The 27,441-nt window shown below is 33.0% G+C and overlaps 1 protein-coding gene across 1 annotated transcript in view; it reads left to right on the plus strand.

Annotated features, from left to right (window-relative positions):
- The window catches only part of LOC131842797 (cytoplasmic aconitate hydratase-like), a 69,255-nt gene that overhangs the window by 32,256 nt on the left and 9,558 nt on the right, over nucleotides 1-27,441 (plus strand). The window contains exons 12-16 of the mRNA XM_059191368.1: nucleotides 21,168-21,330; nucleotides 23,010-23,110; nucleotides 23,240-23,359; nucleotides 24,627-24,783; nucleotides 26,193-26,299. Coding sequence (XP_059047351.1) covers nucleotides 21,168-21,330; nucleotides 23,010-23,110; nucleotides 23,240-23,359; nucleotides 24,627-24,783; nucleotides 26,193-26,299 — 648 coding nt within the window. The remainder of the gene's footprint in view (nucleotides 1-21,167; nucleotides 21,331-23,009; nucleotides 23,111-23,239; nucleotides 23,360-24,626; nucleotides 24,784-26,192; nucleotides 26,300-27,441) is intronic.

A 27,441-nucleotide genomic window follows, 5' to 3' on the forward strand; every position in this document is an offset into this window, starting at 1 on the left:
TAGAGACCATGTATTTTCTTCTGCGTCATCATGTCTAAGCGGTAGCATCACACACCCAGTGACAGATGTTATGACATGTCTACTGACCGAGTGACTGCTACTGCTATAGACAACTCTAGACATTATTAGACAACTGTAGAAGTTATTCATGATCTTTAGAGACATGTACTTTCTTCTGCGTCATCATGTCTAATCGGTAGCATCACACACCCAGTGACAGATGTTATAACATGTCTACTGAGCAAGTGATTGCTATAACTCAAGACAAATTGTCCATAATTTATAAGTTACCTAAAAAAAGGATTATTTAAGAGCCCATAGACCTATGGCTTTCTTTTGCGTTACCGTGTCTAAGCAGTAGCATCACTCACCCAGTGACAGATGTTATAACATGTCTACTGACCGAGTGACTGCTACTGCTATAGACAACTGTAGACATTATTAGACAACTGTAGAAGTTATTCATGGTCTTTAGAGGTATGTATTTTCTTCTGCGTCAGCATGTCTAAGCGGTAGCATCACTCACCCAGTGACAGATGTTATGACATGTCTACTGAATGAGTGACTGCTACTGCTGTAGACAACTGTAGACATTATTAGACAACTGTAGAAGTTACTCATGATTTTTAGAGACATGTATTTTCTTCTGCGTCAGCATGTCTATGCGGTAGCATCACACACCCAGTGACAGATGTTATGACATGTCTACTGAATGAGTGACTGCTACTGCTGTAGACAACTGTAGACATTATTAGACAACTGTAGAAGTTACTCATGATTTTTAGAGACATGTATTTTCTTCTGCGTCAGCATGTCTAAGCGGTAGCATCACACACCCAGTGACAGATGTTATGACATGTCTACTGAATGAGTGACTGCTACTGCTGTAGACAACTGTAGACATTATTAGACAACTGTAGAAGTTACTCATGATTTTTAGAGACATGTATTTTCTTCTGCGTCAGCATGTCTAAGCGGTAGCATCACACACCCAGTGACAGATGTTATGACATGTCTACTGAATGAGTGACTGCTACTGCTGTAGACAACTGTAGACATTATTAGACAACTGTAGAAGTTATTCATGATCTTTAGAGATATGTATTTTCTTCTGCGTCAGCATGTCTAAGCGGTAGCATCACTCACCCAGTGACAGAAATTGTAACATATCTACTGAATTAGTGATTGCTACTACTTAAGACATCTCTATAATTTGCGAGGAATCTAAAAGAATACATAGATTTTTCATTAGTTTACATACATGTAGTTTCCTTCTGCGTCACCATGTCTCAGCGGTAGCATCACTCACCCAGTGACAGAATTACTAACATGTCTACTGACCGAGTGACTGCTACTGCTATAGACAAGTGTAGACATTATTAGACAACTGTAGAAGTTATTCATGATCTTTAGAGACATGTACTTTCTTTTGCGTCACCATGTCTAAGCGGTAGCATCACTCACCCAGTGACAGAAATACTAACATGTCTAATGAGTAAGTGACCGCCACTGCATAAAACAAATTCGTTATCATTCAGGAGTTATCTAAAAATATCATTAAGAATGAGTATTCTCAATTGTCTGCTAGAAATAGGCTTAGTGATAAGAGGGTCTTTTGTTAAGCACATTGTTATCAGTTGTAATTTTGGTACTTCTTATTTATTGCACTTGCCATTTCAAATAATAGAGTGTTACTAATGAACGCCTATTTAAAAGAAATATGTATTGTTATCTGCAAATGATTTTTAAGTATCACACGATGTATTTTTTTGTAAAGAAACAATAATTCTCATAAAAATTACTGAGAATGTAACTGCAAATATTCACAAAACATGGATTTGTAACTGAAATCTATTTCATTATTAACTTAAGTTTTGTTCGAAGTGTATTCCAATAATACACAGTGAAGTGCTATAGATATATTTGCTTTATTGACCACTAAAATTGGTACAAATGGTGGACTTAATAGCATTCCTTCCCAGTCAACCTTTGAGATGCGCTGAGATACATGAATGCGACTAAAAGAATTATAATAACAATATAAACGTAAATATATATAATATACATGCGGAAAATAAAATAACTTCACTTCTATACAAAAATTACAAGTATATGCTATCATTAATATAAGTATCTTATGAAGAATATTCTAGTAAACGAGCAACAGTAATTTCCCCAGTGATAGAAATGTAACATACTACTGAGAATGTTTCTGCACTTATTTAATAGACAAAGAAGTATCACCAAGTTATTTTTTTGTAAGGAGGCAGTAATTCTCATAGAAATATATATGCTGAGAATGTTACTGTAACTATTCTCAAAACATGCAATTATAAGTGAAATGAAATTAATTGTTAACTTAAGACTTTTTTAAGTATTATTATACCAATAACATACATTGACGCCCGAGTGATAGAAATATATCACCTGACAAAAATACTGCATTTGTTTAAAATTATAACAAATTTAAATCAATAAAATAATCGACTACTACAACATATCCTCAGCGCTGAATACAAGCTCAACTTGAAACACGGATTATTTCCTATAAATGACTACTATAAATTGCTATTATTACATGTAATTTTAATTCTCTGATTTTAATTTTGGACACATATACTATTATTACTTAATTTTGGACATTTAACAATTTAAATAATTAAGACATTCGTTGTTCACTGTTGCGGGTGAATAATAAGATGTTGCTGGTCGAGACGATGTATATTACAGATGATGATAAACTGACAATATGTACATAGAAATAATGATCTTATATACTAAATAAAAATAGGAAAATGTAAGGTGGGGTGACACAGTTTAGATACAGCGGTGCCTAGTAGACAATATTGAATTTTTCTTACTAGACATTATTAAATGCAATTATTATTTTATGTATCTAGGTGACTGTGTCCCATATTCACATTTGTTAAATTAAATATTAACATGAATTTAAATTTGCATGCTCAAAATGAAGCTGAATATGGAACTGTAAATTAATTTGTAAGAACAATGTAACCTATTCAAAGCAAATCAATAAAATAACATCAGTGGTGTAATTTGCATGTGATGAATATTCTAGTAAACGAGAAACAGCAATTTCCCCAGTGATAGAAGTGACATATCTACTGAGAATGTTACTGCACTTGTTTAATAGACGAAGAAATATCAAAGTTTTGAACGAAGTATATTATAAACAAGAGGTAATAATTCTCCCTGTGATGGAAAGATAAAAAATTGCATATATGTATATATATTAAGATCTTAAAAACTCGTTGCGTCGTCATGTCTAAGCGGTAGCATCACGCACCCAGTGACAGAACTAGTAACATGTCTACTGAATAAGTGACTGCTACGACTTATGATTATTTCTTCATGATATCTGAGTTATCTAAAATAATTGCAAAGAGTAGGTGCATAAAGTTCAATATCGTTTGCGTTATTCTGTCTAAGTGGTAGCATCACACACCCAGTGACAGAATTACTAACATGTCTACTGAATGAGTGACTGCTACGACTTATGACTACTTCTTCATGATATCTGATTTATCTAAAATAGTTGCAAAGAGTAGGTGCATAAAGTTTAATATCGTTTGCGTTATTCTGTCTAAGTGGTAGCATCATGCACCCAGTGACAGAACTATTAACATATCTACCGAATGAGTGACTGCTACTACTTATGACTACTTCTTCATGATATCTGATTTATCTAAAATAGTTGCAAAGAGTAGGTGCATAAAGTTTAATATCGTTTGCGTTATTCTGTCTAAGTGGTAGCATCACGCACCCAGTGACAGAACTAGTAACATGTCTACTGAATAAGTGACTGCTACTACTTATGACTATTTCTTCATGATATCTGAGTTATCTAAAATAATTGCAAAGAGTAGGTGCATAAAGTTTAATATCGTTTGCGTATTCTGTCTAAGTGGTAGCATCACGCACCCAGTGACAGAACTAGTAACATGTCTACTGAATAAGTGACTGCTACTACTTATGACTATTTCTTCATGATATCTGAGTTATCTAAAATAATTGCAAAGAGTAGGTGCATAAAGTTTAATATCGTTTGCGTTATTCTGTCTAAGTGGTAGCATCACACACCCAGTGACAGAACTATTAACATGTCTACCGAATGAGTGACTGCTACGACTTATGACTACTTCTTCATGATATCTGATTTATCTAAAATAGTTGCAAAGAGTAGGTGCATAAAGTTTAATATCGTTTGCGTTATTCTGTCTAAGTGGTAGCATCACGTACCCAGTGACAGGAATTGTAACATGTCTACTGAGAACGCAATTGCTACAACTTATGACTATTTCATTATTTACGAATTATTAAAACAAAACCATTAGCTTATTTTGCAGTTTCACACATAAAATTTTATTTTGCGTCGGCATATCTAAGTGGTAGCATCACGTACCCAGTGACTAATTTTAACATGTCTACTGAGAATGTAATTGCTACAGCTTATGACAGTATTTTGATGTTTCTAAGTAAAAAATACATAGAATAAAATTGACTCATTATCATACACATGTATATTCCTTTGTGTTACTATGTCGCAGCGGTAGCATCACGTACCCAGTGACAGAACTTTTAACATGCCTACTGAGTAAGTGAGTGCTACAGATTAAGACAATTTCATCATATCTTAAAATGTTTCGTATAGATCTATTTTTTTATCCACGAACTGACTGGCAGGTAAATATGTCTAAATAGTAGTGTCACGCACCCAGTGACAGAAATTATAACATGTCTAATGAGTGAGTGACTGCTACTACTTATGACTATTTCTTCATCATATCTGAGTTATCTAAAATAATTGCAAAGAGTAGGTGTATAAAGTTTAATATTGTTTGCGTCACCATATCTAAGCAGTAGCATCACACACCCAGTGACAGAATTACTAATATGTCTGCTGAATGAGTGACTGCTACGACTTATGACTATTTCTTCATGATAGTTGAGTTCTCTAAAATAATTGCAAAGAGTAGGTGTATAAAGTTTAATATTGTTTGCGTCACCATATCTAAGCGGTAGCATCACACACCCAGTGACAGAACTAGTAACATGTCTACTGAATGAGTGACTGCTACGACTTATGACTACTTCTTCATGATAATTGAGTTCTGTAAAATAATTGCAGAGTTGATGTATATAATAATATTCACGAATTTAATATTTTATGCGTCATTTTGTCTAAGCGGTAGCATCACACACCCAGTGACAGAAATAGTAACATATCTACTGAGCGAGTGACTGCTATAACTTAAGACAAATCCTGGATAATATACTAGTTACCTGAAAAAAATATATTAGGAGTTATTATAATAAATAATAAAATTTAAGGAAGGTGTTACATATGAATGTGGATGGATGGTTATAATGGCAGAGGAAGGCCGAAAAACAGATGGATGGACCGTGTGAAAGATGATATGGTAAGAAAGGAAGTAAATAACAAGATGACTGCAAACAAGGTTAAATGGAAGAGAAAAACATTACACCGACCACAAATAAATGGGATAAGGAATAAACAGATGATGATAGTAAGTAAGCAAATGTACGAGCCTATAGACGCGTACTTTCTTTTGTATTACAATGTCTAAGCGGCAGCATCACGAACCCAGTGACAGAACTAATAATAACATGCCTACTGACCGAGTGATTGTTACTGCTTAAGACACCTTGTACACAATATCTAAAAGTACACATAATACATACATACTTTTTTAGAAGTTACTGACTGATATATCTTTTGCGTTCATCATGTCCAAACAGTAGCATCACGAACCCAGTGACAGAATTATTAACATGCCTACTGACCGAGTGATTGCTACTGCTTAAGACACCTTGTACATAATATCTAAAAGTACACATAATACATACTTTTTAAGACAACTTGAACGTAATATCTAAATTAATACACAGAATACATATACTTTTCACACATACTTTTTTAGAAGTTACTGACTGATTACGGACTGATATATCTTTTGCGTTCTTCATGTCTAAACAGTAGCATCACGAACCCAGTGACAGAACTACTAACATGCCTACTGAACTTGTGAATACTACAGTTATAGACATTATTTCCGACATAGATCTAAGAATATGACAAAGAATAGTTATATTCTTATGTGTAGTATAAAGTATTCTTCTAAATATATTACACTTATTAAATATATATTGATATTTTTCGTAAACAAGACACAGTTACTCACCCAGTGATATAAATTAGACATATCTACTGAGAATGTAACTGCACTTGTATACAAAAGCAATTGCAATAAATGCCAGCACTGATTTTAACCTAATGTAATGAATATTCTCATAATTGAGAAACAGCTATTCCCCAAGTGATAGAAATATAACATGTCGACTGAGAATGTAACTGCAATTTTTTTACAAAGGCAAATACAATAAATGCCATTACTTAATTTACTTTCCTACGATGAGTATTCTAGTAAACAAGACACGGCTACTCCCCCAGTGATAGAATTGTAACATATCTACTGAGAATGTAACTGCACTTATTTACAAAAGAGTGTTATATATGTTACATATCGATTGAGAATATGACTGAATTTGTTTACAAAAGCTACTGCAATAAATACCAGCACTGATTTTAACCTAATGTAATGAATATACTCATAATAAATAGCAGCTATTCCCCCCGCTATATAAATTTTACATATCTATTGAGAATGTGACTGCAATTTTTTACAACAGCAAGTACAATAAATATCGTTACTGATTTTACTTTCCTACGATGTACATTCTAGTAAACAAGACACGGCTACTCTCCCAGTGATAGAATTGTAACATATCTACTGAGAATGTAACTGCACTTGTTTAAAAGAAAATTATACTTAATTGCAAATGAAACTCTATTACACTTGTACTCCATAATGTTGTAGCAATTTGTCGGGTTATATGAAGTTTACATTAAACCTATGAAGTGTGGTCCTCGTTGGGTACAGAAACAAAAAATGATTTTTATGTCATTAATATTAAAGTTGATAATTATATTGAACTAAAAATTCCTCGATGAATATTCTCTCAAACAAGGAACAGTAATTTCCCCAGTGATACAGATGTAACATATCTACTGAGAATATTATTGCAATTGTTCAAAAGAGATATATTTTATAACTGCGTTAACGAACATACTTATAATCATTTAAGATTCTACTGAAAATATGATTGCAAACAAAACAAAATTGCATCATTACATAGTATAAAACAAAGTCGCAGTCGCTATATGTACCTATATATTCTTAAATCTTTAAAAATACGTAACTGAGATTGAAGCAGTTTTTTAAATAGATAGTGATTCAAGAGGAAGATGTATATATAATACATGGACACCCGCGCGGAGCTAGGGCGAGTAGCTAGTTATAAAAGAAATGATGCAGTGTAATTATTTACTATTTTATAAAGTTATAATTAAAATAATGCAAACATGATATAATATTTCTCTTCTATTCAAAATCATTTTCTGTCCAGGCTGTTAGGTTGTGGAACTCGCTTCCCGCTCCTATTCGGCGCGCTCAATCTCTTGCTAGCTTTAAAGCATCAGTAAAAACTCATTTCCTTTCCCTTTAGTTCTACTTTTCCCTTTTCTTATAGTCCCTTTCTTTCCTTCAAACTTTTCATGGATATGTGTATTATTAAGTTTATGTATGTTTATGTAGGTATGTACATATGTATGTCTATTTAATATATATTTATGTATATTTGCATGTATTATTCATACCCATCTTAGTTGTGTTGTCATTTGTACCACCTACTCTTTTTCTTATATTTTCACTGTCTACCTAAAGGTTGCCTGTAAGAGATTGCTTAGCGATAAGGCCGCCTTTTGTACTCGTCATTGTTATACATATTTTTATAGTAATTAATATTTTCTGTAACTGGTGCAAAAAAGTGTAAAAAAAAATAAATAAATAAAAATAAAATATTTCATAAATTTAACTGTATAATAAGAATTAGGATTAATGTTAAGTGTTACACATTAGCAGAAACAGTGATTTCTCCAAAAGCAAATATGACATATCTGCTGAGAATATTATTGCATATTTTTAAAAGGAAATAGTATTTATCGGTATAAAAATGTAGTACTATTAATTTTGAAGTCTATTTTCTTCTGAGATGTTTAATATTTTTATAAAAAATATATTGTCACAGTGAGTATAAAATTAAATTGTAATATATTTATAATAAATAAATTGCAATAATATTCTCAGTAGACAGTGAGAATATTATTGCAAAAATTCATAATATTTTTATTTGTCCAAAACTAAATTGCTTAATAAATATATCAATTGACTTACCTTTATACAGATTTCCTGTTTCCACCATTCATTCTTCTTAAATTATCTACTAGGTGATCTAACTGTGTAGCACACCGCTTTATTTGTACTCGTATGTTTTTTTTTTGTATCATGCTGGGTGTTTTCAATGTATATTATGTATGTATTTACAAAAATATATTTAAACATTTATATCAGTAGTCTAGAAGTCATATAACTAAGCAAAGTTTATGTTATAGGTACTAGACAACTGATAGAAATAAACTTACATACATTTTCTTGTAAGTACATACATAATATACATAGAAAGAAGTTTGCATGAATATTTTTAAAGTTACTATCAATTTACTTGTTATTTCTTGAGTAAAGTTCACTTTTATGAATATAATAACTAGATTTAGAATTCTTATAACCTTTGATGATTAGCATTATATTTTTTTTATTATATTTCATTTGATGTTCATTACCACATATAATTACACTGTATATATATATATCCTAAATATTGAATTTAAGAACTGATTTTTCACTTTTTTTAACCAACACTGCTTGTTTTTACACTTTTTATTTTAAATATGATGTACTTGATTATGTTAATATAATAATTAAATTAATATTGTGATATATATATCACATTATTTAAATATTAAATTAATTAAATCCTAAAACACTTTCACTTGTTTACTTTACATTTTCGTTAAGTCCAACCAACGTATAATGTTGAATACCAGAATACACTAACCTGACCACTACAAAGGTCAGGTAAAAACTGAACAATATCATTTCAACCCTGTCCTTTTATACCCAAAAGGGGTAGGGATGAAACCCATTGTCAAATGACACTTAGTAATTAACTAATTGTTTTAAAAGAAGCAGAAATATGACTAATGTATAGTTTATAAAAATACATTTATTAATGTATTATAATTGATTATTATGATCGCTTAACTAATTATTAATAATTGTTGCAATATAAAATACATTTGTTAATTATTATTGTATTTTTTAATTGGCACTAATACTTCGCCCCGACTCTTTGAATGTGACTTATAATTGGATGACATTTTTTATGAAATTTATTTTATTTACAATTATATCTCATATTTAGTACAATACTGCTGTATTTCAGAAATTTAAAATTTTTGTATTTAGACTTTAATGCGACTGCTATAAGGTGTACAATCCAAAATTTATAATTTTTAAGTTAAGCCAGTATTATAATAAGTGTACGATATATATATTTCTTATTAATAATTTTAAATGTGGTAAATCAAAATATCTTTCTTGTCAGATCTTCTCATCTCGAAATCATTCCGAGCAGACGGTAGATGATTTGATTTGAAATGATTTGGAATGATTTATTTTTTTTGTGAGAAATGTGGTGTGCACAGATGTTATAAAGTACATATGGTTCCATATAATCCGTCTTATATGAAGACATGCAAAATTTTATATTAGTTATGCTTCTGTAAATAATTACACAATTCTGTCTTTCAGATAGCATATTACATTATTATATTATACAATTTTAAGAAATTATTATATCTATATTATTATTTAGTCATTATATGTCAATATTATTACTGTTATGTCATTACTATTATATTAATATAATCCAATTCTTAACTCATTTTACCATCTTTATTTATATCCGTCCGTACGGAATGATATCGAGATGAGAAGAGCTGACAAGAAACTCGGCTCGTATTCTTTTCAAGTAATTGATGAATAAATATAATAATATATTGCAATATCAGGTTGTGGTACATAAGTTAAGTTGTACATAATTGTGAAAAATCATTAAAACACAGAATTGTGCCACCTGAACTGGAAAGATAAATGATGACTACGAAAACTACGAACATAATCGTGCAGAATAACATTTTAGAAGTTTTGTTTGAATACAAACTACCAAATAGCAAAGTTGACTAATAAATATTCAAGTAACTGAATAACAAAAAAAAGGGTTGAAAAATAAATAAATAATTACGTGAATAACAAAATAAATTCAGTTTCATTAAATAAGTATTAATAACATAGAATACAGCTATATTACTCGTTGATAATGTGGTATTCTATGGGTGTAAGATTTATTAGGTCGTCCGTTACTGCCTCTCTCTTTCTATTACTTAATTAACAAAATAAATCATAATTCAGTTTCATTAAATAAGTATTAATAACATAGAATACAGCTATATTACTCGTTGATAATGTGGTATTCTATGGGTGTAAGATTTTTTATATCATCCTTTACTGTCTCTCTCTTTTTATTATTTAAGTAACAAAATAAATCATAAATCAGTTTCATTTAATAAGTATTAATGATATAGAATACAGTTATATTACTCGTTGATAATGTAGTATTCTATGGATCAAAGATTTTTTAAATTCACCGTTAGTCCGTCTCTCTCTTTCTATTACTTAAGTAACAAAATAAATCATAAATCAGCTTCATTTAATAAGTATTAATGATATAGAATACAGTTATGTTACTCGTTGATAATGTAGTATTGTATGAGTGAAAGATTTTTTTAGTTTATCCGTTATTCTCTCTCTCTCTCTCATCAATCAAATATATATACCACATGATGGTGGAGAAAAATAGAGAAAGCCGACCCTTTCTCTATTCTTCTCCGCCACTCTACTGTCCCGGACATCGTCCTCAAATGTCTCTTGTCACCTTCCTACATAATACAATAACATTAATATTTTATTTTATTACCTGATTACACTAATAATGAGTGCGTAGCGATTTCTTTGTTGATTATCGCATGCCTCTTACCTGTTATACTGTAATTATTTATATAAAAAAAACATCTATTAAAAAGAGCAACACACAAGTTTCTTGCTCATTCTTCTTGTGATGAATCTGCATTCCGAATGAGTGGTAGAATAAAAATATATTCAAAAGTGTTTGTTGAGTTTATTTGAATAAAGATTATTTGTATTTCTATTAAGTATCTGCGATTAAAAGTCACATTAAAATCGGTCCAGACCCTTCAGAGATTCGCAAGAACAAAAAGAAAGATTTGATGCAAGTATCCAATATAGTTTCTTAAGGATTTAGCTATTATTTCAATATTACAAACAGACACTTAAATTTTATTTGTTTATATAGATTAAACAATAGATAGCTAATGAAAAACAGTATAATGGGCTCGAATAAACAAAAAGATGCATTGTTTTTGTTTTGCGGCGGGCCTTATGCTAAAATGCGGTGTGGTTTACACTATTGTACTCAGATGCTTTGTGGTGTGTGTTGTTGTTGACAGCTAGAAAATATATTGTATATTGTCTATGGTATTATAGTTGTGACAATACATTCACTGGAAAGCTTTTGTTAGTTTATCTAATTACTTAGCTACTGCGATAAGGCAACTTGAGCTATACTTCCGATAGTCGCGGGTTCGGTTCCTCGCGTGGTACAAACATCAGCAAATGTACAAATTTCAGGGATTCTTCGCACTGTGTAAATGTAAAAAAAACTATAACGTATAAGTAGGGAATTTGATCACGCGCTACTTTCGATGGTCGCGGGTTCGATTCCTCGCACGGTACAAACATCCTCAACTAACTTAGGCTAATATCAGGGCCAGGTGAAAGAAAATGAATTTGGTTTACTATATTGAAAATATATTTATTCATAAAGGTACTTGGACACGCCTTCATCCAAAGGTCGAGGGTTCGATTCCTCGCACGGTACAAATATCCTCAGCAAACTTACTAATTTCAGAGCGAGGTGAAAGAAAATAAATTAATTATGAATATTCGACTTCCCAGTGGTTTAGCAAACCTTTATTTTCGAGATTACGATGGTCATGGGTTCGACCCAAACATTTGTATTCATGAGTATGATTGTTTGTATCGGTCTGGGTGTTTTATATGTATATTATGTATGTATTTACAAAAAAAATGTATTTTATGTATTTGTATCAGTTGTCTAGTACCCATAACACAAGCTCTGCTTACCGTGGGACTAGATGGCGCTGTGTTAATTGTCCAGGGTTATTTATTTATATATATCAGTTGTCTAGTACCCATAACACAAGCTCAGCTTACCGTGGGACTAGATGGCGCTGTGTTAATTATCCAGGGTTATTTATTTATTTATATCAGTTGTCTAGTACCCATAACACAAGCTCTGCTTACCGTGGGACTAGATGGCGCTGTGTTAATTGTCCAGGGTTATTTATTTATTTATATCAGTTGTCTAGTACCCATAACACAAGCTCAGCTTACCGTGGGACTAGATGGCGCTGTGTTAATTGTCCAGGGTTATTTATTTATTTATATCAGTTGTCTAGTACCCATAACACAAGCTCTGCTTACCGTGGGACTAGATGGCGCTGTGTTAATTGTCCAGGGTTATTTATTTATTTATATCAGTTGTCTAGTACCCATAACACAAGCTCTGCTTACCGTGGGACTAGATGGCGCTGTGTTAATTGTCCAGGGTTATTTATTTATTTATATCAGTTGTCTAGTACCCATAACACAAGCTCTGCTTACCGTGGGACTAGATGGCGCTGTGTTAATTGTCCAGGGTTATTTATTTATTTATATCAGTTGTCTAGTACCCATAACACAAGCTCAGCTTACCGTGGGACTAGATGGCGCTGTGTTAATTGTCCAGGGTTATTTATTTATTTATATCAGTTGTCTAGTACCCATAACACAAGCTCTGCTTACCGTGGGACTAGATGGCGCTGTGTGAATTGTCCAGGGTTATTTATTTATTTATATCAGTTGTCTAGTACCCATAACACAAGCTCTGCTTACCGTGGGACTAGATGGCGCTGTGTTAATTGTCCAGGGTTATTTATTTATTTATATCAGTTGTCTAGTACCCATAACACAAGCTCTGCTTACCGTGGGACTAGATGGCGCTGTGTTAATTGTCCAGGGTTATTTATTTATTTATATCAGTTGTCTAGTACCCATAACACAAGCTCTGCTTACCGTGGGACTAGATGGCGCTGTGTTAATTGTCCAGGGTTATTTATTTATTTATATCAGTTGTCTAGTGCCCATAACACAAGCTCTGCTTACCGTGGGACTAGATGGCGCTGTGTTAATTGTCCAGGGTTATTTATTTATTTATATCAGTTGTCTAGTACCCATAACACAAGCTCTGCTTACCGTGGGACTAGATGGCGCTGTGTTAATTGTCCAGGGTTATTTATTTATTTATATCAGTTGTCTAGTACCCATAACACAAGCTCTGCTTACCGTGGGACTAGATGGCGCTGTGTTAATTGTCCAGGGTTATTATTACTATTTGGTTCTCATACAATTATCTTAATCTTAAGCATTACGTAGTAAATAAAGTCGCTGTCGCTGTCTGTCCCTATGTATGCTTAAATCTTTAAAACTACGCAACTTATATATTAGGATTTTGGAATAAAACAAGTGTATCATATTACAAATTATTATTTATTTCAATAATTTCGTATGTTAATTGTAAAATATATGTTTTGTAATTTATGATGATGATGATACATGATGATATATATAATTATATTTTTTTAGAATAGAATATAATAGAAAATAATTTATTCAAATAAACTTAATTTAAGAACTTTTGAATAGTCATAACAATTATTTTTTTAAACTACCGCTCATTCGGAAAGCTGTCTCATCACAAGAACGAGCAAGAAACTTGTGTGTTGCTCTTTTAAATAATCCTTGTAAGTTTACATTTACAAGTCGAAACGTGTGAATACAAACTACCAACCAGCACTAATTTATTAGGGTCAAATATAAATCTATACATATAAATAAAATTGGAGTGTCTGTTTGTAATATTGAAATAACAATTATTTACTACATGCATATGAATATAAATACAGTACATACACCAAAATAACATTTTTTACAATTTTTGTCGGTCTGTTTGTTCCGGCTAATCTCTGCAATGGCTGGACCGATTTTGACGGAACTTTTTTTGGCAGGTAGCTGATGTAATAAGGAGTAACTTAGGCTACTTATTAAAAAAAAACTTTTATTTCAGTAGAATAAAGTTGACTGTTTGTTCCGGCTAATCTCTGAAATGGCTGGATCGATTTTGATGGGACCTTTTTTGGCAGGTAGCTGATGTAATAAGGAGTAACTTAGGCTACTATTATTTTAGAAAAATAAAGTTAATTTCCACCCGGACAAAATCGCGAGTACAGCTAGGTCATAATAAAAAAACTTACCATTTGCAAAAAGCGCCATCTATCGAAGATATATATCCAACAAAACCATTTAGTGAGAAAGCTTTATGAGTTTATAATATTTATTCATAAGCCAATTCACCAAATAATCTTAAAGGAATCGTTGCAGCTTCCTCGAAAACTCCATTTTGTTTCTTAAAATATAGTTTCGAGTTTCTTGACCTTCATCTACACATATAAATAAAATTGGAGTGTCTGTTTGTAATATTGGAATAACCGTTTTTTACTACATGCATATGAATATAATTTTTTTTTTCTTTTGTCTGTCTGTCTGTTTCTTCCGGCTAATCTCTGAAATGGCTGGACCGATTTTAACGGGACTTTTTTTGGCAGGTAGCTGATGTAATAAGGAGTAACTTAGGACAAATCTTTGAATTTGTCCTAACACAGCTCGTTCTATACTATAACACGCATGTATATATAACTCAAAGATGACTGACATAGTGATCTATCAACGCACAGCCCAAACCACTAGACGGATCGGGCTGAAATTTGGCATACAGGTAGATGTTATGACGTAGACATCCGCTAAGAAAGGACTTTGATCAATTCTACCCCCAAATGGATAAAATAGGGGATGAAAGTTTGTATGAAACTTTGTCAATTTTAACCGATCGGGCTGAGACTTTGCATGCATAAAGCTACTATGACGTAGGCATCCGCTAAGAAAGGATTTTGATAAATTCCACCTCTAAGGAGATAAATTAACGTGAGCGTAGCCGCGGGCAAAAGCTAGTTATACATATAAACATCCCTCTTCAATCGCTCTATCTATTAAAGAAACTGCATTAAAATCCGTTGCGTAGTTTAGGAGATATAAGTGAACAAACAGCCGCAGCGACTTTATTTTATACTCTCTTATATAAAGATATGATGTATAATTTGAAAGTTTCGGAGACTATTCAATGCAAACGAACAGACAATGTAATCGTTCCTCTTTATAATTAATAGTATATGTGTAATTAACTAAAATATACAATCACCGTTGTTATTTAACTAATGCGATGAAGTTAACAGGAATCGTTAATTACGTAGCAGTTTAACTTTTATATTTAACTGTAAAACCATTAGGTAGGTATTGCATTAATTATTAATAATAACAATGAAAGGTATTGTGGGTAAGTTAGCTTCTTGTGGATTATATGAGTAAGTCCTGTCCCCCATGACCCCCCCCCCCCCCCCCCCCCCCCCCCCCCCCAGGATGGATTGGATGAACACACAAGCAAATTATGTAGAAACGAAAGTTTCAACGCGTGAAATCTTATATATAAAATTCTCGTGTCACAGTTTTCGTTCCCATACTCCTCCGAAACGGCTTGACCGATTCTCAGGAAATTTTGTGAGCGTATTGAGTAGGTCTGAAAATCGGCCAACATCTATTTTTCATACCCTTAAATGTTAGTGGTAGTCCAACCCAAATTTTTTTTTTATTTCATGGCAAAACAACGTTTGCCGGGACAGCTAACTAGCTATGCTAACTAGACTATATATTTATTTGTTATATATGTTATTCTGATGTATAAGCTATATTACTGTAAAGTTTTATCAAAATCCGTTCTGTAGTTTTTGCGTGAAAGAGTCACAAACATCCATACTTACAAACTATCACGTTTATAATATTAACTAGCCTTTACCCGCGGCTTTGCTCGCGTGGTAGTAAGTATTAAGAGCTGTCCTTACAAAAGTAAGGACAGCAAAAGCTGAATACGGGGTTTGGGGGGGGGGGGGGGGGGGGGGGTATCTAATTGTAATAAATCTGCTTACGTAACACTTGAACGGCCCCTTACGTTATTATAAATAGTTAACCCAGTAATAACCAAGGGAGGATCCAGCTTTGGCACCAGGAGGGGGTCACATAGTCGTGGTCTTGACTTGACCACGACTATGTGACCCCCTTCTGGTGCTTATAACTATATAACTTATAATTTAATTTTGATAACAATAAATACAAGTAAAAAGTAGGTATTTTATTAATGTACGAAGTTATTATATTATATTAAATTAATTAAATATTGAAGGTATGTAATTACATAAAATTTGGATGGTGACAAAATATGTAAATAAAATCATTATGTTCAATTAGTGGTCCACCTAAGTTCTGAAACCATTTCGGAACGGGGGGGCGGTCATGACCCCCATGACACCCGGGTCATGACCTCCATGACACCCCGGGTCATGACCCCCATGACCCCCCTGGATCCGCCGTTGCTCATAACGTCGTTTATACATCAGATTAACACAGGCTATAATTTAAAAATATATGTGAATTGGGAGAAATATAAATAATACAAAAGATACATGTTACAAATGGATGAAAATATCTCCTTTGGGAAGTTTACACTCTTTCCCGAGGAGATAAAAACCATCGCTCCTAAGAATGTCCATTAATTCTTGTCCCTGACGGGTCTAGGTAGCGGACTCTGAAAAAGGGCACCTGTAGCACTGCGACCTGCATAGATCTATTGTGCTCGCCCTTTTTCAAAGTTTGCTACCTAGACCCGTCAGGGACAAGAATTGAAGGATATTCTTAGGAGCGATGGTTATTATGTTCTCCGGATAGACTATGTACTTTCCAAAGGAGAACCACCCTCAATGACCTATTCAAAATTTTCAAAAATCAATTATTCATGTAGGACATTGTAGCTGCTTATGAACGTCAAGTTTTTACATTATAATTTTTTTCCCTACCGTCCAGTTCGGTATATAGATCCAATTGAGAAGAACTGGCAAGAAACTCAATTGAATTACTGTTTTTAAAAAAGCCAGTTTATTTACAATGTATAGGTATTTATATAGGTGCTAACTGACCTGACCTCATTCTCATCTTATCATCCTCCACTGGTGCCCCGCCAGCGTAAACCGTTAGCGCAGGAGCACCATTTCATTATCATATACAATATGACAATAACCCAAACAACCCAATAAAAAAAAATACAAATGGATGAATAAAATAAATTCCTGCGCCTTACCACACGTTATATGTTGTAGAAAGAAAAATGTGTTAAGTTTACCTCTTGTTGCCCGTACTATGAGAATGACGCTATAGTATATACATATATATACTAAAATTATCAATTTGCGGTTTTAGTTTATTAACTTTTAATGTAACAATTAATTATAGAAATATTTTAATGACATTTCTATGATGAGATTGATATGTTCTAGTCGTTTAGGATTCAGAATAACTCGTTTATGTTACTTTTTCTTTTAGAAATAGAAATAATCTTTATTCAAATAAACTCAATACAAGCACTTTTGAATAGTCATATTTTTGATTCTACCACTCATTAGGAACGCAGACTCATCACACGAAGGAGCAAGAAACTTGTGTGTTGCTTAGAATAGAAGGTTTTTTTATATATAAACTAGCTGTCCCGGAAAACGTTGTTTTGCCTTAAATTAAAAAAAAAATTAGGGGTGGACTACCCCTAACATTTAGGGGGATGAAAAATAGATGTTGACCGATTCTCAGACCTACTCAATACGCTCACAAAATTTCATGAGAATCGGTCAAGCCGTTTCGGAGGAGTATGGGAACGAAAACTGTGACACGAGAATTTTATATATAAGATTACAGTATAACAAGTAAGAGGCATGCGATAGTCAACATAGAAATCGCTACGCACTCATTATTAGTGCAATCAGATAATATTGTCAGCGCTATGGATTTTAAGTTTTTCTTCAAAAACATTATTATCGTTAACGAATACTTAAATTTTATAGTAAGCTTTTTTACAAAGAAAGTGTTTTATATAACATTTTGTTTTCTTTATAACATACTCTGGCGACGATTCGAACCCGGGACAACGACATATTGGTGTTGCGTTAAACCGCTAGACAGTCATAGCAGTCAAAGTTAAATAGTTAGTTAATATAAGTTTTTTTTAACTTACCTTCACGCCGTATCCATCAGGAACTGAGCAGTTACACAACTAACTTAACACCAACGAAATGCACTCGTATTTCTTTTTTAAACAAATTGTTTTCTGTCAGTGTAGAATTAAATGTAAAAAACAAAGTTCAAATTAAATGTTTTTTTTATTTGAAGATATTGGTATAAGATTATATACGATTACTAGCTTTTGTCCACGGCTTCGCTCGCGTTATTTATACGGGATGATTAGAATTTATCAAAAACAATCAGGGATCACGTCATAGTAGATTTATGCAAAGTCAGCCCGATCGGTTTAAAACTGACGAAAGTTTTATACAAACTTTCATCCCCTATTTTATCCCCTTGGTGGTGGAATTAATCAAAATCCTTTCTTAACGCCATAACATCTACCTGCATGCCAAATTTCAGCCCGATCCGACCAGTGGTTTGGGCTGTGCGTTGATAGATCACTATGTCAGTCACCTTTGAGTTATATATATATATATTATATTTTTTAATTTGGTCAAGGTCACTATAACACGGACGAAGTTGCAGGCAGAGCTAGTATTGTATATAACATAGTTTTGCTATTTTTGCTATATGCATAGCTTTTGATTTAGTTTATAATCCATGGCATGTGTTGTTTACAACTAATATTTATAACACTGCCTATGTCCAGCAGTGGACGTCTTCCGGGCTGAGATGATGGTGATGATTTATAACAAGAGTTTCACGAGAGGTATCACTGGCTTTTGATTTAGTGTATAATTTAGCACTAATATAATGTATAACACTTATATAAACCTCAAACTAACAAAATAGACCTACATGAATAAAGATATTTTGAATTTGATAATAGTTTTACATTTTCACGAGAGGTCACTGTGTTTTGATTTAGTGTATAATTTGCAATTAATGTAATGTGTAACTCGTATTAATATTTTGTATATATTCAAACTACACGGACTGTAAACGGGATGATTAGAACTAACTAAAAACAATGCAGTAATCACGTATATAAACCTCAAACGAACAAAATAGACCTACATGAATAAAGATATTTTGAATTTGATAATAGTTTTACACTTTCACGAGAGGTATCACTGTGTTTTGATTTAGTGTATAATTTGCAATTAATGTAATGTATAACTCGTATTAATATTTTGTATATATTCAAACTACACGGACTGTAAACGGGATGATTAGAACTAACTAAAAACAATGCAGTAATCACGTATATAACTCTCAAACGTACAAACTCAGCGTATAATTTCACTTCCTCAATTGATTATGTGTATATAAAAATAAATAAATTTGATATGTCTGTCTGTAATTTCCACTTAATACATTAAAAGTATATTCCGCGCAGACAAAGCATGTCTCTTATTAATATTATAAAAGCGAAAGTTTGTGAGTGTGGATGGATGTTTATGTTTATGTTTATTTCACGCAAAACCTACTGAACCGATCATCATAGACTACACATGTTCTTAGAGCTATTAGAATGAACATAGGATACTTTTTATTAAAAACAAATGGATTCAATGCGAGCGAAGCCGCGGGTAAATGCTATTAATATTATAAATGCGAAAGTGGAGATGTTTGTTACTCTTTCACGGAAAAACTACTGAACAGATTTTGTTGGACTTTTACATTGATATAGCCTATAATTCTGAATATCATTTATAATATTAGTAAGGATTAGGATAATATATTATTTAAATAAAAAAAACCTCTTTTAATAAAGTCGGTCAATAGAAATGTCTCATAAAATGTTGCAGTTATAGCGTTGTACTTAGTAAGCAAGGTCAGATGGTGCAGTGTAAGCATTTCTATTGTAAACAAACAGATTCCGTGATATATTATGTATATATAAATGTAGGTCACATGTATTGGTTGTACTGATTCGTGACAAACGTCTTTTATTATTATACTAGCTGTCCCCGCGATTTCACCTGCTTGGAATTTGTAGCCTAGCTGCGCTGAATTTGTGCCAGCGAATCCGCGTGTTGACCTTAAAGAAATAAAAAAACATATCCAATCGTAAAAAAAATAGAAAAAAATCATCGTTCTAACTTCAAAAATCGAACCCGCGACCATCGGATGTAAGTCGGTGTGCTTAATCGCTGCTATACCATTGGGGCCGTAATACAATCTTTATTTAAATAAACTTATTGAATAGTCATATTTTTTTATTCTACCACTCATTCGGAACGCAGACTCATCACAAGAAGAACGAGAGAGAAAACGACTTAACTATGCTGGTGGCCACTCTATTCTCCCAAATTTGAATTTAAAAATGAATCTGTATTATTGTAAACATGTGCAACATTTATTTGAAAAGAATACGAGCTGAGTTTCTTGTCAGTTCTTCTCATCTCGAAATCACTCCGAACCGACGGTAGATTTGACATATCATAAGAGTAATAATAATAATAATAACCTCAGGACAATTCACACAGCGCCATCTAGACCCAAGTTATGCTAGCTAAAGCTTGTGTTATGGGTACTAGACAACTGATACAAATACATAGATAATATTTTTCGTAAATACATACATATTATACATAGAAAACACCCAGACCGACACAAACAATCATGCTCATGAATACAAATGTTTGTGCCGTGCGAGGAATCGAAGCTGCGACCATCGGACGTAAAGCGGTGTGCTAGACCGCTAGACCACCGAGGTCGTCAAAGAGTCTGTAATAGACCTACATGAATAAAGATATTTTGAAATTAATATACAGTCTTATCCTACAGGTCGGTTTCAAAGGCTACGGGCTGTCTCCAGCTCAGTTGTCATCATCAGGCAGCTTCACCTTCAGTGATGGGAGTACGTACAGCATCACCCACGGCTCAGTCATCATTGCAGCTATCACCTCGTGTACCAATACGTCCAATCCGAGCGTCATGCTCGGGGCTGGTAAGTTAGTTTTTAGAAATAAAATAAAAATATATATAAACTAGCTTTTGCGCGCGGCATCGCTCGCGTTAATTTATCCCCTTAGCGGTGGAATATATCAAAATCCTTTCTTAGGGGATGCCTACGTCATAGTATCTTTATGCATGCAAAGTCTCAGCCCGATCGGTTTAAAGTTGACAAAGTTTCATACAAACTTTTATCCCCTTGGGGGTAGAATTAATCAAAATCCTTTCTTAGCGGATGGCTACGTCATAACATCTACCTGCATGCCAAATTTCAGCCCGATCCGTCCAGTGGTTTGGACTGTGCGTTGATAGATCACTATGTCAGTCACCTTTGAGTTATATATATTTAGATGGAAGAAATGTAGGTAACATGATGTGCCGCAAAGGTGAAAAGACAACTCAACATAAAGCACCAAATGAATCTGCAGCGCTGATATTAGAAATAGAATTTAAATAAACTCAATACAAGCACTTTTGAATAGTCATATTTTGAATCTACCACTCATTCGGAACGCAGACTCATCACAAGAAGAATGAGCAAGAAACTTGTGTGTTGGTCTTTTGAATAGATGTTTCCTCGTTCGGCAATCATCATTACATAGTAGCAAAGTCGTTGTCGCTGTCTGTCCCTATATATGCCTAAACCTTTAAAACTACGCAACGGATTTTGAAGCGCTTTTTTATATAGATATAGTGATTCAAAATTCAAAATTCTATTCAAATAAACCCAATACAAGCACTTTTGAATAGTCATATTTTGAATCTACCACTCATTCGTGTTAAGAACCTCCTTGGTTCAATGGCAGGCGATATGCATTCTAGCAGCTCTTGTCAATGTAAAATAATAAAAGAAAATAATATTTTTTTATGACAGATTACCTTTTTGTCTTATATACTATGAACATTGACTGAACTTGCTAACTGACTAATATTAACTAGTGTAGGTATCCAAAATCCTAGTCCTGGTTTTCCTTAACACTGATCCTGATCCCGGCGTTGCTTAATACTGGTGAGTGCTACTACCAATTTCCTATATTAATTCGGAACTCAGACTCATCACAAGATGAATGAGCGAGAAACTTGTGTGTTGCTCTTTTGAATAGATGTTTCCTCGTTCAGTACTCATCATTACACAGTAGCAAAGTCGTTGTCGCTGTCTGTCCCTATGTATGCCTAAATCTTTAAAACTACGCAACAGATTTTGAAGCGCTTTTTTATATAGATATAGTGATTCAAAATTCAAAATTCAAAATTCAAAAATCATTTATTCATGTAGGACATTTTAGCCGCTTATGAACGTCAAATTTTTACATTATAATTTCTTTCCCTACCGTCCAGTTCGGTATATAGATCCAATTGAGAACTGGCAAGAAACTCAATTGAATTACTTTTTTTTTTTAAAGCCAGTTTATTTACAATGCATAGGTGTCTATGTATAGTAAAGTTTTGACATATATTAACATTTACTGTTAGCAGTAAATGTTAATATATGTCAAAACTTTACTTCACTATGTAGTACTATTACGTAGAGTTGTTATGTATGTACAATTATATATGGATGTGGAGGTGGATAGGATTCAAGAGGAAGGTTTATATATATACATATATATAATACATGTACACCCGTGCGTAGCTAGTATAGTATAGATGAAAAACCTACCTATTTGTTTATAGGTCTTCTGGCGAAGAAAGCCGTCGCCAATGGGCTGAAGGTACTGCCGTATATCAAGACCTCACTGTCACCAGGATCTGGAGTGGTCACCTACTATTTGAGGGTAGGTACTGAATATTAGATATATATGTAAGAGCTGGTATTGATACCAGATGACTCATCTGGTTAGCTTGGGACTAGATGGCGCTGTGTTAATTGTCCAGGGTTGATATATTTTATTTTGACATTCCAGGAGTCCGGTGTGATCCCATACCTGGAGAAGCTGGGCTTCGACATCGTGGGCTACGGGTGTATGACGTGTATTGGAAACTCTGGTCCCATTGATGATAATATTGCAAACACTATTGAGAAGGTATATATATATATATATATTAGTACATTATATTAATATTATATAATACATATTACTAACTGACCCAGCAAACGTTGTTTTGCCATGTAAGTTACATTGTAAGGTACTCTAACTTACATGGCAAAACAACGTTTGGTTACGGTTACGTTACTAATATGGCTATGAAAAAATAGGGGTTGATGGTTGAAAATTTAGGGTTGTATGTATCTGTAATTTCTCATTATAAAAAATGAATAAATTTTATCGCTTAGGGGTATGAAAAATACCTGTAAAACTGCGTAAAGTATCGAGTGAGCCCATTTTTAAAAAGAATTTTTTTTTTTTTTAGTCACCAAAAGGGGTTATAGCTGTATTGCATTATATTTGATAATGTAATAGGGCTGATTACAAGCTGTGGTCTTGTTACATGCGTCCTCGCGTATGTCTCTGGGCAGTGCCTGAATATCAGTGGTTTGCTGCTTGTATGCTGCAAACAATACACTGAGGTGCTGCCTTTTTACGTATGGGCTATGCACACACACTACGTTACTCATACCGTTTTTTGTTATCTGTATTGCATTTTATTTTATCTGTATAATTGTTGTGTATTGTATTTTGTTTGACTTCACTAATGTAATGTGTATATCTGTTTTATTTTTGTTCTTATTATTACAGTGCCTTTTGTGTGTGTGTGTGCCTTTAACGTAAATAAAAATTTTATCTATCTATCTTTTATCTATCTATTTATATTATATTTATCTATATTTAGCATTAATGTATGATATTATATAATATCAGGTATACTATATATATTTAATTTAAAACTTTCGTGTTTAATATACATTATTTAAATTATTAACCGGATCTTAACACGAATAATTTTATGGCAATTAAAGGTATTTACCTCTCTCGACGTTTCGACTAGGTTGCACTATACTATATATATTATTATATGTATATATTTATTTGCATTTCATATATATTATATAATACTTATTAGTAATCTTGTGATTGTTTTTTGACATAACTGGCCCAGAACGCTTTCTGTATTCAGCTCCTCACAGCAAATCGATTAAAATAATAAATTTAAGTCTTTTACTATAAAAAATACTACATGTATTTTTGCCATCATGTTTGTGAGGAGACATAAATAAATCATATTATTATTATTATTATATATACACAAAAGTCTATAAGATATTTATAATATGGGCCTAGTTGCCTGAAATAAATTAATAAATTAAAATAATGGACAAACCCTGTGTATAATAGAACCTTCCACCTTCAGAACGAGCTGGTCTGCTGCGGCGTGCTGTCGGGCAATAGGAACTTCGAGGGTCGTATCCACCCCAACACGAGGGCTAACTACCTCGCATCTCCGCTACTGGTCATAGCTTATGCACTGGCAGGAACTGTTGATATTGACTTCGAAACTCAACCATTGGGTGAGTCTATGATGTATTCTATATATCCCATCAAAAATATAAATGTGAAATGATAGCCGAGTTTAATATTATGATATATGCCTTGAAAAATTTAAAAAATTAATATTAAAAAAAAAAATTAAAAAAAATAAACTCTCTAATATGCCACATCTAGTACATGATGATCTGATACATCTGTGTACATGTGAACCCAGTACCGCTGAGGCCATCTATGCGCGGTAAGCAACCAATAAATGTTATCATTTATGCGGGTAGTTACTGCATAGACTTTGTTACTGCACCGTCCGCATTATATATGTACACCTTCTTTTGTATTTCCACTAATATTTAATTTTGTATAAGTTTATGCTTTTAGTTCTCATGTTAAGTGAATTATTTGTAATTCTTAATGAGAATAAATATCTAAAACCTAAACCTATATATGCCTTGATTGTTGACTTCTACGACAAAAGAGATGAGATCTAAATGGGTGCCAAGTTCAATGGTCTGTCCTGAAATGTATTTATAACAATATAAAATATCATTTCTTCTTATAACTTAGGATAATATACTGTAGCCTAAGTTCTAACTTGGCCAGTTCTCATATACCAATTATTACTTTCGATTGCTAGTTACTACTAATATTAAAATAGGAACCGACAAGTAACATGTTTAGAACTTGCGAAGGCTACAGTATATTTCGTATATGAAATATACTGTAGCCTTCGCAAGATCCTTGTAAGTTCACATTTTACAAGTCGAAACGTGTGAATACAAACTACCAACCAGCACTAATTTATTTAGGCTCAAATATAAAAACACAATAAGATTAAATCAGTCGTAGTAATAAGTTTAAAACTACGCAACGGATTTTGAAGCGGTTTTTTTAATAGATAGTGATTCAAGCGGAAGGTTTATATGTATAATATATGTACACCCCAGCAAAGCTGGGGTAACTAGTAATATTATAAAAGTGAAAGTAACTCTGACAGTATGTTTGTCAACAAAAATAAAACGTGGTAAAATCCCGTGATTTACTAATTATACTTATGTCTGTCGCGCTGTTACGACAAAACTACTAAACCGATTTGAATGCAATTCGGTACATAGATAGTCTAGACCCTGAGAAAGGACATAGGCTACTTCTTAATGTGGAAAAAAGGTTGTAAGAGGTTGAAAGGGGATATGAAAGGTAGTATGAAATTATCGTCGTTTTTAAAGTTAGCAGATTTAAATAAAATAGGGGAAATAAATGCGAAAAAATTACGTTACATCTACCCTTTCAACCCCTTACAACCCGTAATGGGTTGAAAGCGGAGAAGAAACGTTGTATGGAAGTTTCGTAATTTTTAAAGCTAATAACTTGATGATTCTCAAGTAGTATTTAATTTTATGTATGACTAGATAAAGTTTAAAATTCTTCGTTACAGGTACACGTGCTGACGGCTCGTCGGTGTTCCTCAGGGACATCTGGCCCACCAGGTCTGAAATACAAGAGGTGGAGAATCAGTTCGTCATACCAGGCATGTTTAAGGAGGTGAGTTGTCTGAGTATTATGTTTAAGGAGATCAGTTGTATGAGTATCATGTTTAAGGAGATGAGTTGTCTGAGTATCATGTTTAAGGAGATCAGTTGTATGAGTATCATGTTTAGAGAGATGAGTTGTATGAGTATCATGTTTAAGGAGATCAGTTGTATGAGTATCATGTTTAAGGAGATCAGTTGTCTGAGTATTATGTTTAAGGAGATCAGTTGTCTGAGTATTATGTTTAAGGAGATCAGTTGTCTGAGTATCATGTTTAAGGAGGTGGCCATATATCATATATTATCATCATCATCATCATCATCATCATCATGATCTGCTTCTTCCTTATCCCATTTATTTGGGGTCGGCGTAATATGTTTTTCGCTTCCATTATTTCTTATTATTATTATTACTTCCTATCATATATTATCATATGGGCATGTTATTCGGAGGAACGAGGATCATGTCTTATGGAAAGTGTATAATATGAATGTGGATGGATGTAAAGGGAGGGGACGCCCTAAGAAAAGATGGATGGATTGTGTGAAAGATGATATGAATAAAAGAAGAGTATGTTCAGATATGACGACCGATAGAGAGCAGTGGAAGAGAATGACATACTGCGACGACCACATAATGGGATAAAGGCAAGGCAATGATGATGAACTGTGTTACATTATATATTATGGAAATATATTATCCATTTCGGATGTAAAAAAAAAATATATATAAACAAAAGGCAGTCTTATCGGTAAGCAATCTCTTACAGACTACCTCTGGGTGGATAGAGAAAGTAAAAATAATCTATCTCATATTTTTTTTATTTATTTAAGCTTTGCATTCCATAATTTTACAGTAGATAGATAGACAGGTACTATTTAATCGTCTTTTGTAAAGTTAGTTTACATAGTTGTCGCTAGATGGCGCTGTTCAATTTCTACAACGCGATATTGTTTCGTTTTGTAGTTACGGACTCGTTGTAAGATTGATTATTGGTTAGTGGCTTTTGATCTGTTTACATATTGTTTTTTATTATTGTGATAACTACGATCCCATTACACTTTTATTTAAAGTATTTTAATTCTCCTGACTTTCATTAAAGTAATGGAAGTGTACTTGTGAAACAACGGCGAGTGTATAGGTACATTTCAAAG

This window comes from Achroia grisella, unplaced genomic scaffold (assembly GCF_030625045.1).
Source record: "Achroia grisella isolate CSIRO2021 unplaced genomic scaffold, CSIRO_AGI_Agris_v1 utg2471, whole genome shotgun sequence".
Taxonomy (NCBI): domain Eukaryota; kingdom Metazoa; phylum Arthropoda; class Insecta; order Lepidoptera; family Pyralidae; genus Achroia; species Achroia grisella.